The sequence below is a fragment of the Cibotium barometz genome, chromosome 2 (assembly GCF_041138505.1).
Source record: "Cibotium barometz isolate CiBa-2024 chromosome 2, ASM4113850v1, whole genome shotgun sequence".
In the NCBI taxonomy this organism is placed as follows: Eukaryota; Viridiplantae; Streptophyta; class Polypodiopsida; order Cyatheales; family Cibotiaceae; genus Cibotium; species Cibotium barometz.
In genome coordinates this window covers 28,391,668-28,407,971 of record NC_141047.1, presented here as the reverse complement: position 1 = coordinate 28,407,971, position 16,304 = coordinate 28,391,668, and the positions used below count along the sequence as shown (strand labels likewise).

At 40.4% G+C, this 16,304-nt stretch overlaps 1 protein-coding gene across 1 annotated transcript; it reads left to right on the top strand.

Moving 5' to 3' along the window:
• Positions 1 to 257: 257 nt before the first annotated feature.
• LOC147640891 (GDSL esterase/lipase At5g22810-like) lies at positions 258 to 6,252 on the top strand. Its single transcript, XM_086809178.1, has 5 exons — positions 258 to 558; positions 1,232 to 1,362; positions 1,441 to 1,674; positions 1,932 to 2,187; positions 6,040 to 6,252. The coding sequence occupies exons 1-5, from the start codon at positions 285 to 287 to the stop codon at positions 6,228 to 6,230; spliced, it is 1,086 nt and encodes a 361-aa protein (XP_086665304.1). The 5' UTR covers positions 258 to 284; the 3' UTR covers positions 6,231 to 6,252.
• The last annotated feature ends 10,052 nt before the right edge of the window (positions 6,253 to 16,304 follow it).

Sequence of the window (16,304 nt, the reverse complement as noted above, 5' to 3'; positions counted from 1 at the left end):
AAGTATAAAAAGGTAGGAAGGGGACATAGGATGATGAAGTACAAAGGGTGAGATTGAGATAAATGAATGCATGTGTACATGGGCATAGGAATGCAAGCTAGCCACATGACTTAATTGGGAGTAGAGGGTTGGTGAATGTGGTAAGAAGAATGATGACGACACGGCAACAAACTCTTGTGAACATGTAAACAAGATGGGCACAAGAGCAACACAAAGTATTATATAATAGAATGATCCATTGATTGGTTCATGAAGAAACAAAGGTTGCTAGAGGTGCCTTTGCAATGGCAAAGCCTGCCCATGATGTATCAATAGCACCAAGCTATGGATTAATATCAATTATTATTGCTTGTCTTAGCTCAATGAGGGTTGTCTGGGCATCTACCTCTATGCTTGCTCCTGCCATGATAGTTTTTGGTGACTCAACGGTGGATGTGGGGATGAATAATGGGCTGTTGACGGTGGCGAAGAGCAATTTCCGACCTTATGGGAAGGACTTCACGAATCAGAAGCCTACTGGCCGCTTCAGCAATGGCCTCATAGCTGTAGATTATGTTGGTAATTGTTGCAAAGTTTTGCATTCGAGTGCCATATATTATTATTGTAGTTAGTTAAATGATTAAATGTAGAAGGAAGGGACTGTGCATTTTATATCTAACAGTAGTTATATTAAATAGTCTATGCTTATTGTTGTAAGTTAACTGTTTTTTTTTTTGGCTTATTGTACAGGATTAATAATAATTATAAGTGGACTGTTTTTCTTTGGCTTATTGTAGAGTATTAATAATATAATTATATAATCGCAACTAAATTAGGATGGTTTGCATGTTAATTTCGGACAAATGTTGATATAATTATATGAGAATTAAAAGCTAGGTTGATAATGCCTAAGGTCGTTGATTTGGTAGGGGTGTGCACTGTGTGTGTGTGGGGGGGAGAGAGAGAGAGAGAGAGAGGTGGAGGGGCTTGTAACCCTAACACTGTATAATATAGCATATTAGAGTACTAAAATGAGCAATATCCGTTTATTTCATAATTATATTAACACGTTTGCATCTTCTATATATTACAAATTTCATTTACAAAAATCATTATTTGTAATGGTTTTAATTTCAAATTAGAGAGCAAGCGGGGGAGAGAGAGAGAGAGAGAGAGAGAGAGAGACAGACAGACAGACACAGACAGACAGAGAGAGCCCGTGGATGATTTGCATGTTAATTATGTAATGTAGCGGAGAAGATTGGGCTACCCATTTCCCCTTATGCGTATTTGGACGAACAAGCTCAAGGCGAGAACCTCGTTTATGGCGCCAACTTTGCATCGTCAGGCTCTGGCTACTACGAAATCACGGCTAAGCGCTTGGTAATCACTATTAATCCGTTTTATTACGATTGTTTTATCATTACGCTTACAAATTAATTAAGCTTCCCTTTCCCTCAGAATGTGGTGCCTTTGTCGAAACAACTCGAGTATTTCGGCGACTATCAAGCCAAGCTTCAACAAATTGTGGGGAGTGTCAACGCTTCATACATCTTGTCGGAAGCCCTCTACGTGTTTAGCACGGGCAACGACGATTATATCCTTAATTACTACCTTAATCCCATCCTCCGGAGTCGGATGAATCGAACCGAATTCTCAAGCATGTTAGTGGACCTTGCCTCTGGTTACATCGAGGTACGACCACGCAAACTAATCATTAAGATTAGCGTAATCATTATGCCAGTAGACGGCTTCATTACCACTGTGTCTTTTCAATATAATCAATTACTTCCATAACTTGGTTTTGTTGCGGTAGGCTAATTAGCACCCTAATGCCGTTCCTTGATCAGATAATTAAGCAGATTCTGCTGCAAGTGATTTAGCTAATCCCTTTGGTTTAACGAGAGGATCAACAAGTAAGTAGCTGATCGTCACCGTATTGATGATCACAGAAGGTTTACAACATGGGTGCTCGGAGGATTGGGGTGATCAATGTTGCACCACTAGGGTGCTTACCATCACAGATTACTTTGTATGGCAAAGGCGTGAGAAAGTGTGTACAGTTTCTGAACGATGATGCGACCGCATTCAACATGCAGCTACAGAGTGCCATTTCGGATTTGAATGCGCGCCTGCCGGGAGCTAAGGTCGCCTACCTTGACTGCTACAGCGTAGTAATGGATGCAGCCACTAATCCTTCCAAGTATGGTAAGTAAATTACTAAGGTTTGAAAACTAATGATCAGGTTTTATATTTTTTTAATTGGCTGGAATTAGAAAGTACAACCCAACACATACCCATGCATGCCATGCCACTGCTTGCACAGAACCCATGACCTTGGAACTCTCAAGCAACACCTTTATCCTTTGTAGTCTGCAAACCTTAAGGTTTTAGCTTACTAGAGCATATATTAATATGCCTTAAATATATTATTATTTTTAGATAGATATCAATGTACCTTAAAGTCTTAGATGGTCTACAATAAGAGACTACCTTGGGAGAGAAGGCACTACGAACTTAAGAAGAGAAAGAGAGAGAGAGAGAAATGAAACTTGAAAGTAATATTCATGTCTACAAAAGATCACCAGAAGGATCTAGTAGACCATGAGTGATACAATGATACCATGGAAAAAGTAGCTGAAAGAAAATGCAAAACAACTATCAATCACTATTGCATATACATGTGATATCAACAAATGACTATATTAGGCAAACTAGCCTCAACAAAATATACACACACAAACAGAAGAAGAAAAAGAAGAAGGAAGGGGATGTAAAGAGTGAAAAGACTAAGTTTTGTAGGCTTACAATGACTTGCCACATCTACTAATAATCATTATGCATAACCTTCATTATATACGAACCTAATCCTACGATAATTCACGGGGATTTATATGTGAAGTAGCATGTGTGTACAACAAAAGGGATTTTATTTTCTTGTTAAATTACATAAAGTGCACATATTTAAAAGGGATTTTTTTATTTTTAAAAGTGAAAATTTTCAAATATAACGACTATGTTATCATCTCAAAATTTATAGAAGGGCTGAATAACTATCATCAAAATTTATAGAAGGGTTGAATAGCTATCATCAAAATTAAAATTTCCCAAAATGCATGTGGTATATGGGTTGTTTACATGGCCATCCTCCCCCCCCCTCCCTCACCAAGAAAGAAAACCTTGAGCCCCCTTCTAGAGAGCTAATTTTTTATGTTAACCTTATCCCTAACCCATCCCTTCCTCGTCCACCTTATGCTCCCACCCCTTAACTAGTCTCTTCATGTGCCCACCTCCCCAGCACCTCCTCCTCCTTGGCCACCACCCCCAACTACCTTCTCATCTTCTTAGCCTACCCCTTTTATGACCTCCTCATCTACACCTCCTCGTCCCCCTCCCTCCAACCACCTTCTCATCTTCTTAGCCTACCCCTTTTGTGACCTCCTCATCTTACCAATCCTTCATGTGCCCACCTCCCCTATAACACCTCCTCCTCCCCCAAGCCACCCAACTACCTTCTCATCTTCTTAGCCTACCTCCTCATCTTACCAATCCTCTCAGAGCTTTTTTCTCCCCATTTACACTTCCCCTTCTTGTAATATGATGCTAGCTCCTACTCGTCAACACAATTTCCTACATCTATTGGTGTTGTATATATACAAAAATTGATTCACCCCTATGCACACATATGCATGTACACTTGCATATAATGTGCATGCATGTGTGTGTGTTTATTTAATTAATTATTTATTTATTTATAGACATATATAAATATATACATATACACACACATACATACGTGTACATACATACATACATACATATATATATATCATACATTGTATGTATATATGTGTGTGTGTGTGTGTGTATATATATATATGTATGTATGTATGTATGTATGTATATGTATACATACATACATACATACATACATACATACATACATACATACACACACACACACACATATATATGTATGTATGTATGTATGTATGTATGTATGTATATATGTATGTATGTATGTATGTATCATACACATGTGTGTGTGTGTGTGTACATATGTATGTGTGTTCGTGTGTACCTTTCTCTACACCACCTAGTATGCATAAGCACATACAAAAACATAAATTCCCATGTCAAATATAAATTTTTTATTAGGTGGCCAAAATCATAAGCAAAAATATAGACATACACACTAAGAAGAAACATATACTTACTTGCCACCTCTTCATAGTCACAATATTGGTTTTGTTCATAGCACATGTAGAGAAAAAGTGAAAAAACATGTTTCTTAGAGAGAGAGAGAGAGAGAGAGAGAGAGAGAGAGAGAGAGAGAGAGAGAGAGAGAGAGAGGATATTGGTGAGGCTGAGAGAGGTGATGTATGCATTAGTAGCAGAAGGTGGATGAGTTATTAGAGGATACACATGGAAGTCATGGAAAGAGTTGCAAGAGGCAATGTTGTCACTACTCGTCTCCATATATAGTATATGATATGTAATATCTCTCTCTCTCTATATATAGTATGTGATTTATAATCTCTTAGGCTTTCTCTCTATATATAGTATACAATTTTGTCACTACTTGTCTCTATATATAGTATACGATTTGTAATCTCTCTCTCTCTCTCTCTCTCTCTCTATATATATATATATATATATATATATATATATATATATATATATATATATATATATATATCTTTCCCCCTTATTGTTATGGAGCCTTGTCAAATTGTCACCCCTTTCACTTAGGCTTATGTCACCTTGGCCACACTTTCTTTACTCTATGATAGCTTTACCACCTTGCCATCACATTGTTGTAGCTTCACCCTATAATAGCCATACCAAAAACCTCTCTACACCACTAAGAAGACATGACTTATTACCTTTATATAGACATGTTGGAAGGGGAAGAAGCCCCACACCACATGTATCCATAATTGGTAGAAAGAAAACAAATTTCTAACTTGTTTGTAAAAAACTAAATCATGCACGTGCGCATGCACACACACACATGAACATGTACACACGCGTGCATATGTGTGTACACGAGAGAGAGAGAGAGAGAGAGAGAGAGAGAGAGAGAGAGAGAGAGAGAGAAAGAGAGAGAGAGAGAGAGAAGGGGGGGAGCTCATCTTTCTCTGAGTCTCTTCCCTTATCTCCCTACCATGGAGGAGACCCTTCTCGTCGTGAGATTCCCTTACAAATATGTGAGATAAAATGTGAGCTAAATGTAAGGGGTTTTCTTTTCATAAACATGTAAAAAAATCGCATGTACAAATACAAATAGGCACAATACTCGCTAAAGATATACGTATAAAGGGCCATCATAGGCCCTTGACATAGAGGCAACCAATTATAATTAGGCACAAAGTCATGTAGAAATTTATTTTTACTTGCATTTTTTAATTTTTATAAAGCAAGAGCCCTAATAGGATCCTATGGCATCCATATTGCACATAGAGGTGGCACAAAGTCATCCGAAAAATAGTTTTACATGCAATTTTTAATATTTTATAAAGAGAGAGCCCTAATAGGACACTGTGGCACCCATATTGCACATAGAGGTGTAACATGGACTTATGAAGGTTCTCTTTTATTTTCTTACATATTTTAGTAGATGAAAGTGGGGAAAATTTTATATTACAAAAATAAAATAATTATTGTCAATTTATTTTCTATTTTAAATCATAAAAAATGAGGCATAGGAAGGTCCAAAATTTAAGACTAGAACCTGTCAATATGTCTACCATAGCAACGAAGGCCAACTCATAATATACTCAACCAATTACAAATGAAAAACAAGTTGTTATGCCTAGTGCTTGGTAATCATAAAGGATGGTTATATAAAAAATAGATGAAAATTGGCACATGTTGATAGCCTAACTAAATCTAAATTGAAAATTACATAGAAGGAACTATTATAGAACTCTCACAGAAAAATAGTTCCTATCATTTAACCAAATGCATGGTCTAGTCATTTCTTGTTGTTGTTACTAGATGATGGATATTTGGGGTATTTTCTTTTTATAATGATAACTTTTATATTGGAATGAGTAGGATTTACAGAAACAAGTCGAGCATGTTGTGGAACGGGAGCAATCGAGGTGGCAGTACTATGCAATCAACTATCACCTGTATGCTCTGATGCTTCCAAATATGCATTTTGGGATAGCTTCCATCCATCCACGTCACTCTACACAGTATTGGGTGAATCCCTCTATAGGCAAGGGGTTCCAATACTCACCTAATGTACTATTCCTATTCATCTTGTTAAATTTTCCCATCCAACATATTACTAAGCGAGAGAAATATGTAGATGAGTAATTTAATGTTACTGAGAAGATTTTTAATCACAAACAAACTTCCTACATTGATGAAATAATCTAGGTGGTATTGATTGTATATACGATACCATCCTAAGGGAAATTTAAATTTTCTGATGAATTTATTACTTACGAGATATTTGAGTGAGAAGCATTACTAGTATTATAACCATAATATCTCCCCTAAAACTTACAGGGGTGAATGAGGGAAAGAGCGAACTATGTAAAAATATTGTAAGTAAGCTATTTTCAATATTTAACAAAATATACATATCCATGAGTTTAGCATCTTAAGACACCCATTTTATGAATGTGGAGGAAATAAATCTGGTTACATATCTTTACACTTTCTCAATAAATTGGGAAAGAAATCCTTATTTTTTATATCATGTTGGGTTACATATCAGTTTTGTTTCTAATGATGTTAAGATTTAAATATAGCAATATATGAACTTGTAAGGGCCTTAACTTTTACATTTATTTTTAAATAATTATAATTTACATTGCATTGCTAAATTATGTGTGAACCTATAAGGGCCTTAACTTTTACATTTCTTATCAAACAATGATAATTTACATTTCTCAATTATGTATTTGAATAATGTTACCAATTTTTTTTTTTGCAAAAGCTTGAAAGCTCCAATGAGCTTAATCAACTACCCTACTAGTTATGTGTACTCTTGGCTTCCTACATATTCTCAATAATGATATAAAAAGTTTAGGGTTTTTAATTATACTATGCTTTTCCAAAACCAAAGGATTAATGAAATTAATAATTAATAATTAATAATTTTCCTTTTATGGTATCCAAGTGAGCAACACTTGAAAATTAAAAACACCTAGGATGGCATGATTTATAACTTGCTCCACAAAATAAGGTATGCTTTCATTTTTTAGTGCATTCGATTGATGTTAGTGCCTGGTCAGTACCTGACACTTACGTGCTTCTAGACCACCTAGTGCAAATGTGCCCAATGCGATAAACCAACGCTAGGACGATGAGCTACCGTCTCCCCAAGTGTGGGGAGATTGCACATGAATGCAAGTAGGTTAGTTCCTATGGCTATTCAGATTCCATATAGTTTTTCACATCCGGATGTAAGAATAACTTAACACAAGATTGAACACTAAATAGACAAAGATGAATAGATAGAAAGCAACAGTAAGACAAGGACCAATCCATTCTTGAGTATTATAGTACAACGCCTTAGTAAGAACTCTGCTCATGAACTGCCCACTCAACTCTCCTATGCCTCTATTCGGTATTGTTCCTCTCCTCACGGCTTGAGTAGACCCGACATGAGAGTCTCTCTCCAAACAGTAATGCACTCACTCCTATAATCTCAGCCGGGTAGACTAGGTCCACTCTAACTCCTATATCTCCTTATTCGACTAATCCGCTTTTTTCCATTACAACCACGGGTACTACCCATTCATCAAGAAGTAGTTAAAAGTTTGTTACAAAACAACAAGGCTCGGTTTGTTGCACAACGGGCCAAATGGGCTAGTTGGCTGCCAACACTTGGTGATCATGGTGGATGTTGCGCCAACAGAAGCCCATGGTTTCTATTCAGAAACATTTGTGCTTGGATTGCCACTTAGTCTGGATCCCCTCATCCAGATTCCTTATGGGCTATTCTAGCCACCTTCTTCTGGTACCTCCTCTATTACAGTGTCCCTTGATGGGGCGATCGTGTGCATATCGTGGCTCGTACGCCCTCTTATTGGCTGCTTACCCAGGCGTGCCCTATGCCAGTCCTCTCGTCGGCCCTCCAAAACTGCACGTCGATGGGCCGTGCTTGTGGATGCCTTGCTCTTGCCCTGTTCATTGCTTCCACAGCCATGCTTTCTCTACAAAGGCCTGGGGCTCTGTTTGCTCTAGGGTGATAAGGTCTTCTTCAAACACAGTCCGCTCCAGTTTCTTAGGCCTTCTTTTCCCACCCCGACTCCATTTTCACCCATAGGGTGGTGTTCTTGTAGTTTAAGGATTTAGCACCTCCCTTTTCCTTCCGCGTATTTCTTTGGATCCGAGGGAGGGGCTTCTTCCTTGTCCTAATGTGCCTGCTTGAGAGCTGCCTTTGCCCTGTCTTTCTATCTTCAACACTTCCAACTGGTTCATAAATTTTACAGTCTTCAACACTTCCAACTGGTTCATAAATTTTACAATCTCCTCCCAATTGGAAGGTCTCAAGACACCTTCCTGCTGGGCTATCTGGATTAAAGTATGCATACATTTAAGGGCAGTGCCCTTCTAGAAGCCCATGCTCTTTTGCCCCAATTCCTCTTTGGACCCCCTTTTTGCAAATCTCTGTAGCCTGCTTTTCCCTTTTTGCCCAGCCTTGGAAGTGCACCCTCCTCATAGCATCCATGTGCTCCTTTCTCTTTTGTGCCTCTTCCGCTCTCCTGCCCTTCTCATGGTGTCAAGTTGCTCTTGTCTTTTTCGGAGGTCAGTATGAGTTGTGGTCAATGCGACATTCATCTCATTGACTGTCATTTTTCCTCCTCTTCCTCTTGTCATCCTTGTAGGCATGTCAGCCTCTACATCCTTGTAGGCATGTCAGCCTCTACATCCTTTTTGAGGGCCTTTATTGTCAACCCGTCCTGCCTCCTGATGCTCTTTGAACTCTTCTAGTAGAGCTTCCAACTCATTGACTTGCACCTTTTGGCTTCATCATTCTACTTCTCTTATAGCTTCTTCGTTTGCTGCCCACACATCCTCTTTCAACTCCTTATCGTGGATTAGGTCCATTGATGACCCTTTGTATATTACAAGTTCTTTCCGTCTTCTTTCAGGATGGTGAATCTCCTTTTCCAGACTTCCACTTCGATTTTTAGCTGTCATTTTCCTTCTATAACTTCTTTTCCTTGCGGGTACCTCCCCCACTGGGCTCCATTCTCCTTGCCCTCTTGCCTAGGTGCAGCTTCTTCTAAAGCTCTTATTGGTTCCGGGCATGTTAGCTGGGTTAGGTTTGATTGTCCGAATCCTCCTTTCCGGATTGTTGTCCTATGAATGATAGGGGACCATCTATCTGCCAAGAAGGTGTTGGGGCTTGCATTACCGCTGTCAATTTCTTTAAATATTATCCCCACATCTCCTTCAGATCCTCGATGGCCTGCCCTTCCCATTGCTTCATCTTTTCCTCTTCCAGTTCATACACTTTCGAAAATTCCTCTGTGTCCAAGATAGCCAGCCTACTAGCTTCTGTGTCTTAACCAGCTCAATCTTGCCCTTGTCAGCCTTGGCATGTACCTCCTTTATGATTATGGCATGCTCGTCTCTGATCAAGCCAATATGGCCTTCTATTGCAGCCTTTCCCTGGCCCTATCTAGGTGTTCTTGGAATTTTCTATAAGCTTTCTCCTTCTGCGGCCATTGTCTCCCTCATCTTCCCCATTTCTTCTTTGATCTCCTCATTGGCCTTCTGGAGGTTCCTGATCTAGATGTGCATTTCTTCTAGGCCGTCTACCTCCATCTTCCTCCTCCGCAACTCTTCCTGTAGGGGTACTTGGTGGCTTCTCACTATCTAGATGATGGCATCCTTCTCCTTAATTGTCGACTATAGTTTTGTCATCTACTTTAAGCCATCAATCATGCAGCGTTGTAAGTAGATGAGAGCTCCCTGCACCCAATTTGTATCAATGGATTTCGGAAACTTTACAGCGCTGGTGTGGCAGGAGATCAAATTGTTCTTGCCCCAACTACAAACTTTTACTTGGTGCCTCTTCCTACACTACTGTTGCTCTAGCTGGTGTGCCAGGATGGACTTGCCAATGTCGGCCAAGTCCTCCTTGAGTTGTTTGCTACTTTTTGTCTGAGCTTCTTTGCTGCTCCCATCCTTAGAAATTCTCCCCTTCTTGCTGGTCTTCTTTTCACCCAACTCAGAGATCCTTTTCTTCCCCAAGGCTATTTGTTCCTTTCCTTGTCCGGAACCTGCTTGTTCCTTTCCTTGTCTGCTGACACTTGCTTGTTCATGGGGCTTTTCAGCTACATCCTCTTTGGGCCCTGCATCTTCTTTTTGGCCTTCCTTCTTCTCCTTTCTGGCTCCTTCTTTTGCATTGAATAGTGTTGTCAGATACGGGCCAATCTTCATTTTGGTGTTTGGGCGATTGATCTTCCCGATTTGATCCTTCAGATTATTGTATAGAATCTTGGCCCAGGCCACCTTCGTTCCTACTTCCTCCACTTTCACCTTTCCTAAGGCCTTCCTCCTCAACATGCATTATGGCTTATGGTTGTAGATTGATCATCTCCACCACAAATCGCGTGTGGTCAAACTGTATCCATGCATGTCGCATCATGTAGCCATAGAGCTAGTAGTCCGTCGCATTCGATTCACCAAATCCAACCCTGAATCGGGTCACATGGTGGACATCTTGAAAACATAGCACTTCTCACCTAAGGAACCTTGTCCCAGGAACCTATGTCCGTGGAAGAAGTTGTAAGTGCACTCTTGCTTCAGCTCTTTAGAAGTACATCCAAGCTAAAGCTCTCCTTCGAAGACCCATGCTGCCAAGCTGCATTGACCTCCGAAACCTAAAAATCAAATTGTTCAAATTTCACACTTTACTTATCTAGATTTTAATAACTCTTTTAGAGAAGCATAATTACCCAACCAAATTAGCCTACTAGCTGTCTTCCACTAGTGGTCCCATTTTCTCTACAATGTTGATGAACAATTGTTCCCCAATGAAATGTGAGGAACCACCTTCTTACACTAGCACTACCATTACAATTTCTTTGGCCACACACATTCGTACCTTCCTTGCCCTAGCATTTCAATCTACTCCTAACACCCTCGACACCATTTACTTTGTCCTATCAATTAGTGCCTTTGATGTGCCTTCTCGTACATTATGTTGATGGAAATCGATGTGTATCATTAATCTACTCATCCTCTCGTCGGAGGGCATCACATAATAGATGTAGCAATTTCATGTAGCAATGCACATTGCTGGCACTAAGATAAAATGGCAAAGGGGCTTTCCAAATGCATTGATGCACTCCTCTCCACCAGTGGGGGGCCACCGGTGCCTTTACCATTCTTTTGATAAAATGTGATGTATTCAACACCATATGCAGTACTAAATGCGGAAAATGTTCATTCACACACTTCAAACTACCTGGGCAATGGCTTCTCCGGCATACTCCAAGGGAAGGCAATGTTAGAGGTTTGCGACTTTGACCACCAGTGGGGATCATACTTATTCTCCATGGAGTCCATTCCTGAACGTGTTCCCATAGTTGGTGGGAACTCAAATGCAATATCACCATTATATTGCGTAGGAATCTCCACGGCCTTGATAACCTCTTTGACATTCAACAAAATATTTGTTAATGTGTTTTCCTTCTTCATGCTCCAAAGGTATTCCAAAATGCTCTTTCCATCTCCTCTTGCAAAAGTGGATGAGCATGATGCAGTGGTTTTGTTGTTAGCTTGAAAGGGGCTACATAAATTTATCACATTAGTCTAAGTTGGAAGTCTTCTAGGTGGGCTATCTAAGATGGCTATTGGTTGTGGGTTTGAGTTTAACAAAGCATCAACTATTGTGGCATAATTGACTGAAAGAGATTACTCAAGTATATAGAACTTCTTTCCCTCATGATTAGAGGTTGCCTCTAGAGGGACATGCAACTCTCAGGACCCAATATTTACAATTGCTTGCAATCCATAGAATAAGTGGGGAGCTACTTATTCTTGTAAGAACTTTGCACTCATAAGAACTTGTCCATTGTTTTTGAAACATAGATTCTTCTTAGAAAAAGGAAATGTGATTGTACAACTCATTGTAAAGAGGAACAAAAAAGAAGTACACAAGAATAAGAAAAATGACACAACAGGTACCAAAAAGTACACACGAAATGAATGGTAATTAACACCCTTAAATAAGTTGGTCGTTTTTAATTTAAAGTAATTATTCTTTTAAAAAAATATCAATCCTTTAAAAAAACAAATTTTATGATATATATTTATATATATATATATATTCGAAATCAGCATCCCTATATTCGCTTTCTCTCCCTCTCTTCCGTTTTCTCTTTCCCTCTCCCTCCCTCTCTCTTACATAATTCCCTGCTCATAAAGGACTCATTCTTATTTGATAAATGCTATATATGGCCATCTTCCTAAATAATAATATGCATGAAATGACCTCAAGTTAAATCTTAGTTGATGCACCAATGGAAACATTGAAGAAGTGGCCTGCAATGGAAACACTCATGAGACAACATGGTGCAAGCCCTTGCAATGAAAACTTTGAAGAAGTGGTCTACCCGTGCATGACTATATGCTATTAAAGTCTCTTACTCACCATAGCTTTGCACAAGGAGGCATAGTCAGTTACAAATATATATCAAAAAATCACCACTCCGACATTGATAAAAAAATCATGTGTGTACTAGGAATCCACTGAGAAAAAAAAAACTTCAAAGAATCACCGCTCCCACATTGACCAAAAAATTGCATTAATTATTATCCTTAAAAAATAGGCTCAATTTGAGAAAAAAAAACTTAAAAATCATGTTGCCTCTCTCTCTCTCTCTCTCTCTCTCTCTCTCTCTCTCTCTCTCTTGCTCCCTTCTCTCTCCTTCATCTCTCCCTCTCCTCCCTTCCTCTCTCTCTCCCTCTCCTTCCTCCTCTCTCTCTCTCTCCTCTCTTCTCTCTCCCTTCCTCCTCCTCTCTCTCTCTCTCTCCTCCCTCTGCTCTCCCTCTCTCTCTCTCTCTCCCCCTCTCCCTCTCCTCCCTCCTCTCTCTCTCCTCTCTCTCTCTCTCTCTCTCTCTCTCTCTCTCTCTCTCTCTCTCTCTCTCTCTCCTAGGGGACATTCTATACATGCATCAATAGCCACGTGTAATGCCCAAGCTCGTGCATTACGCATGGCTGCCTACGTGGAAAGCACTTTCCACATAGGCATTGCCATGTATAATCTCGAGGTCGAGCATTACACGTGGCACCAATCAATTAGCACCATCAATTAGCACCATGTGTAATGCCTGGCCACCCACCATCACTCACGGGCATTACATGTGGCAGCACCATGTGTCATTTACATGCTACGCATGCAACACGTGTGCCACATGGCATAGCATGCAATTGTCCAAATCCATTGGACAACCACAAGAGGGCTCACAACTGCCCTTTGTGAGCCTTTCTTCCTCAATGCTCCCCCCTACTTCCTCAATGAGCCCTCATGCCCCCCCTTCCTGAATGTTCCCTCATGTCGCCTCCCCTTCAATGTGCCCTCTCAATGTGCCCTCTTCCATCAAGGTGTCCCCCCTTTCTAAAAGAACTCACTTTTGCATGCCTCCCCATCAATGTAAAATGCCTCCTCAGACCCGATCGAAGGGCTTCACGGGAAATCCAGATGAGATTGCAGTATCACCAAGAAGTGGGCATGTCACAAAAGTGGCCACATTAAGCAAGGTAACCAACACCTCTCAATTGCAATTGGCTTTGGGGACTGCTTCTTCAATGCCCACCAACAATCGTGTTGCCCCAGCAGCAGTAGTGCCACGGTTGCCAAAGAAGAGGAGTCCATAGAGGAGAGTTTTGGCCAAGTCACAAGTGGGCATGTCACAAGTGGCCACATTAAGCAAGGTAACCAACACCTCTCAATTGCAATTGGCTTTGGGGACTGCTTCTTCAATGCCCACCAACAATCGTGTTGCCCCAGCAGCAGTAGTGCCACGGTTGCCAAAGAAGAGGAGTCCATAGAGGAGAGTTTTGGCCAAGTGGTTGATTGACACATCTCCACAAATTGGGTGGAGGACCACTTGGTTGATAATCATAATTGCCTTCCTAGAGTGCCATTTTGTCGCCTTCTCTTGCAAACCCAAAAATCCGTAAGAACAAGGATTACATCGAAGTATGTAAGAGAGCACATACCAGTCTCGATAATGGAAGCATTGATTGTCTCTCAGGGATTCACTGGGGCCAAGAGCCCTTTCCATTTGACCGTCGAAGTGCAGTCGGTCTCACGACCATGGTTGGGAAGATGTTTGTTGTCTGGGATGGTAACCATCAACTCAAAGCATGGCAAGAATGGGAAAACAACTATTGAGTTGAAAGAGAGAAGGTTCCCAAGGTGATTTGTAGAGTGGTCCAATTCTTTGAGGAGAAGGAGGCAGAGTTCTTGTTGGTGTTATGCATGATAAATAAGTAAGTGGAGTGTACATTGTTCTTGTTGGCGTTATGCATGATAAACAAGTAAGTGGAGTGTACATTGTTTTTGTGTGTATCAAATGAACAAACATCTTATATGTCATCATTTACCTTATTTTTTATGCATGAAAAATTGCTAGGTTCACTACCATTCATGTGTCAAACACAACGTCACATGATATATTTATGATGTAGCGTGTGGGCCTTGCCGATCCACAATCCTTGTTGTCAAAGTTTAATGACGTTGATTCTGCATGGACCGAGAAAGCTATAACTTATCGGGGACCTACTAACAGATTGAAGTGGCTGAAGCTTCCCATGGCACTCCTCTCTCACAATTGGCTTTCAAGGTATGTGCACACCTCGTTCTCAAACCACAGTAAAGCCATGTTTTGATTTCAAAATATGTTTCTTAAACATAAATGCATTGCAGTCGGAGTTCGATGCCATGTACCAAGCCAAGATCAGTGGCTTGCCTGAGCGAGGGAGTAGAGAATACATTTTTAATGTAGAAATGTTCGACAAGAATCATAGAGATGCTTTTTTTTCTCGCTGTTTTCCCTAACAATGGAATGGTAGGACAACAGTCTAGTGTATCAAACTAGTTAGGCAATGCCGTGGGAGACGCGTAGACTCCCGCATAAATTCTAGATTCAAAACACCAACCCTTATGTGGTCATGAGGAACATTTACAGACTCCGCTCAACTGGACAGGCTCATGCACAATGTTTCCCAACTCTTATTCTGCATCACCCTCACACACTCTCTCTCTTACACAGCATGTACCATTAAGCAAAAACATGACACACACAGACATCCTAGAATAACATGTGACACAGATGAGTGAATCAATGGCAAGAGTGTTCTTGATTTCATTACAGAGACAGATTATAGAGTGACATAGAACTGGTACCCAGATTCTACATGCTACAAGCTTCATGACATAAGCGTCAACTCACAATGAAGGTTTTACAAAACTACACTTCATCATATCACAGGTAAGTTGGCTCACTCTACTCTCATCATTCCTCTACTCATAGCATCATCTGCTCTACAGTAGTTGGTCACCCTTTTTAAACAGTGCCTTCTTGATCTTGGGAACAACGGCTCCATGGCGGTTACATTCCTCCACCTTCACACGTGTGCTACCGAGGTGGTGGTCACATCATGCGTCATGGGTTCTGCTCCACCTTCTTCCACTTGTCCATCCGCCGCTATTGCACTATTAGGTGCAACACCTAGCACGTCGAGTGTTTGAGCTTCTGCTCCTAAATCGGTACCCTTAACAAATCTTTACTTGAATTTAATGAACATCGGTGTAGTTGGCTCTTTTTTGGATCCTCTTCAATTTTTCTACATGTTCTTCTCAGACCCATGTTGCTTGCCTACGGTGTTTTTTGATCAAAAAGTCTCACCGCCGGTCTGAGTGGAGTTTTCCACATAATATTTTTTCTGCCATAGGTATGGGTCTCCATTCTACCTGGGCCGCTTTTCATACTCTCCCGGATTATCTGATGATGGACTTTCTGCCCTCTCCACCACTGGTTCTCCGGTGCCTCATGTCCACATATTGGTGCTTGCGGGTGGTTGCATTCTAGGTGGCAGCATCCATCTTCCATGGTGTCTATGAAAATAAAAATTGAGAGCATGGGTGCTCAAGGGGAAGAGGTTACGCATTAGTATGGACTTTATTCTTTTTTTATTTTTAAAATATTGAGGCAATTCTATGTTTGCCTTCAGTAACTCAGAAAACATGACATGAGAGGCTTCAAAAAATGGGCTTTCCATGTTGGCCCATGGAGTGGAAGAACAGGTAACTAGTCGGTCCTTTAAGCACTCATTT

Coding starts and splice junctions, on each gene's coding strand:
- LOC147640891 (XM_086809178.1), top strand. CDS start 285: ATGGCAAAGCCTGCCCATGATGTATCAATAGCACCAAGCTATGGATTA. Junction 559..1,231: donor CATAGCTGTAGATTATGTTG/GTAATTGTTGCA, acceptor TATGTAATGTAG/CGGAGAAGATTGGGCTACCC. Junction 2,188..6,039: donor CACTAATCCTTCCAAGTATG/GTAAGTAAATTA, acceptor TGGAATGAGTAG/GATTTACAGAAACAAGTCGA.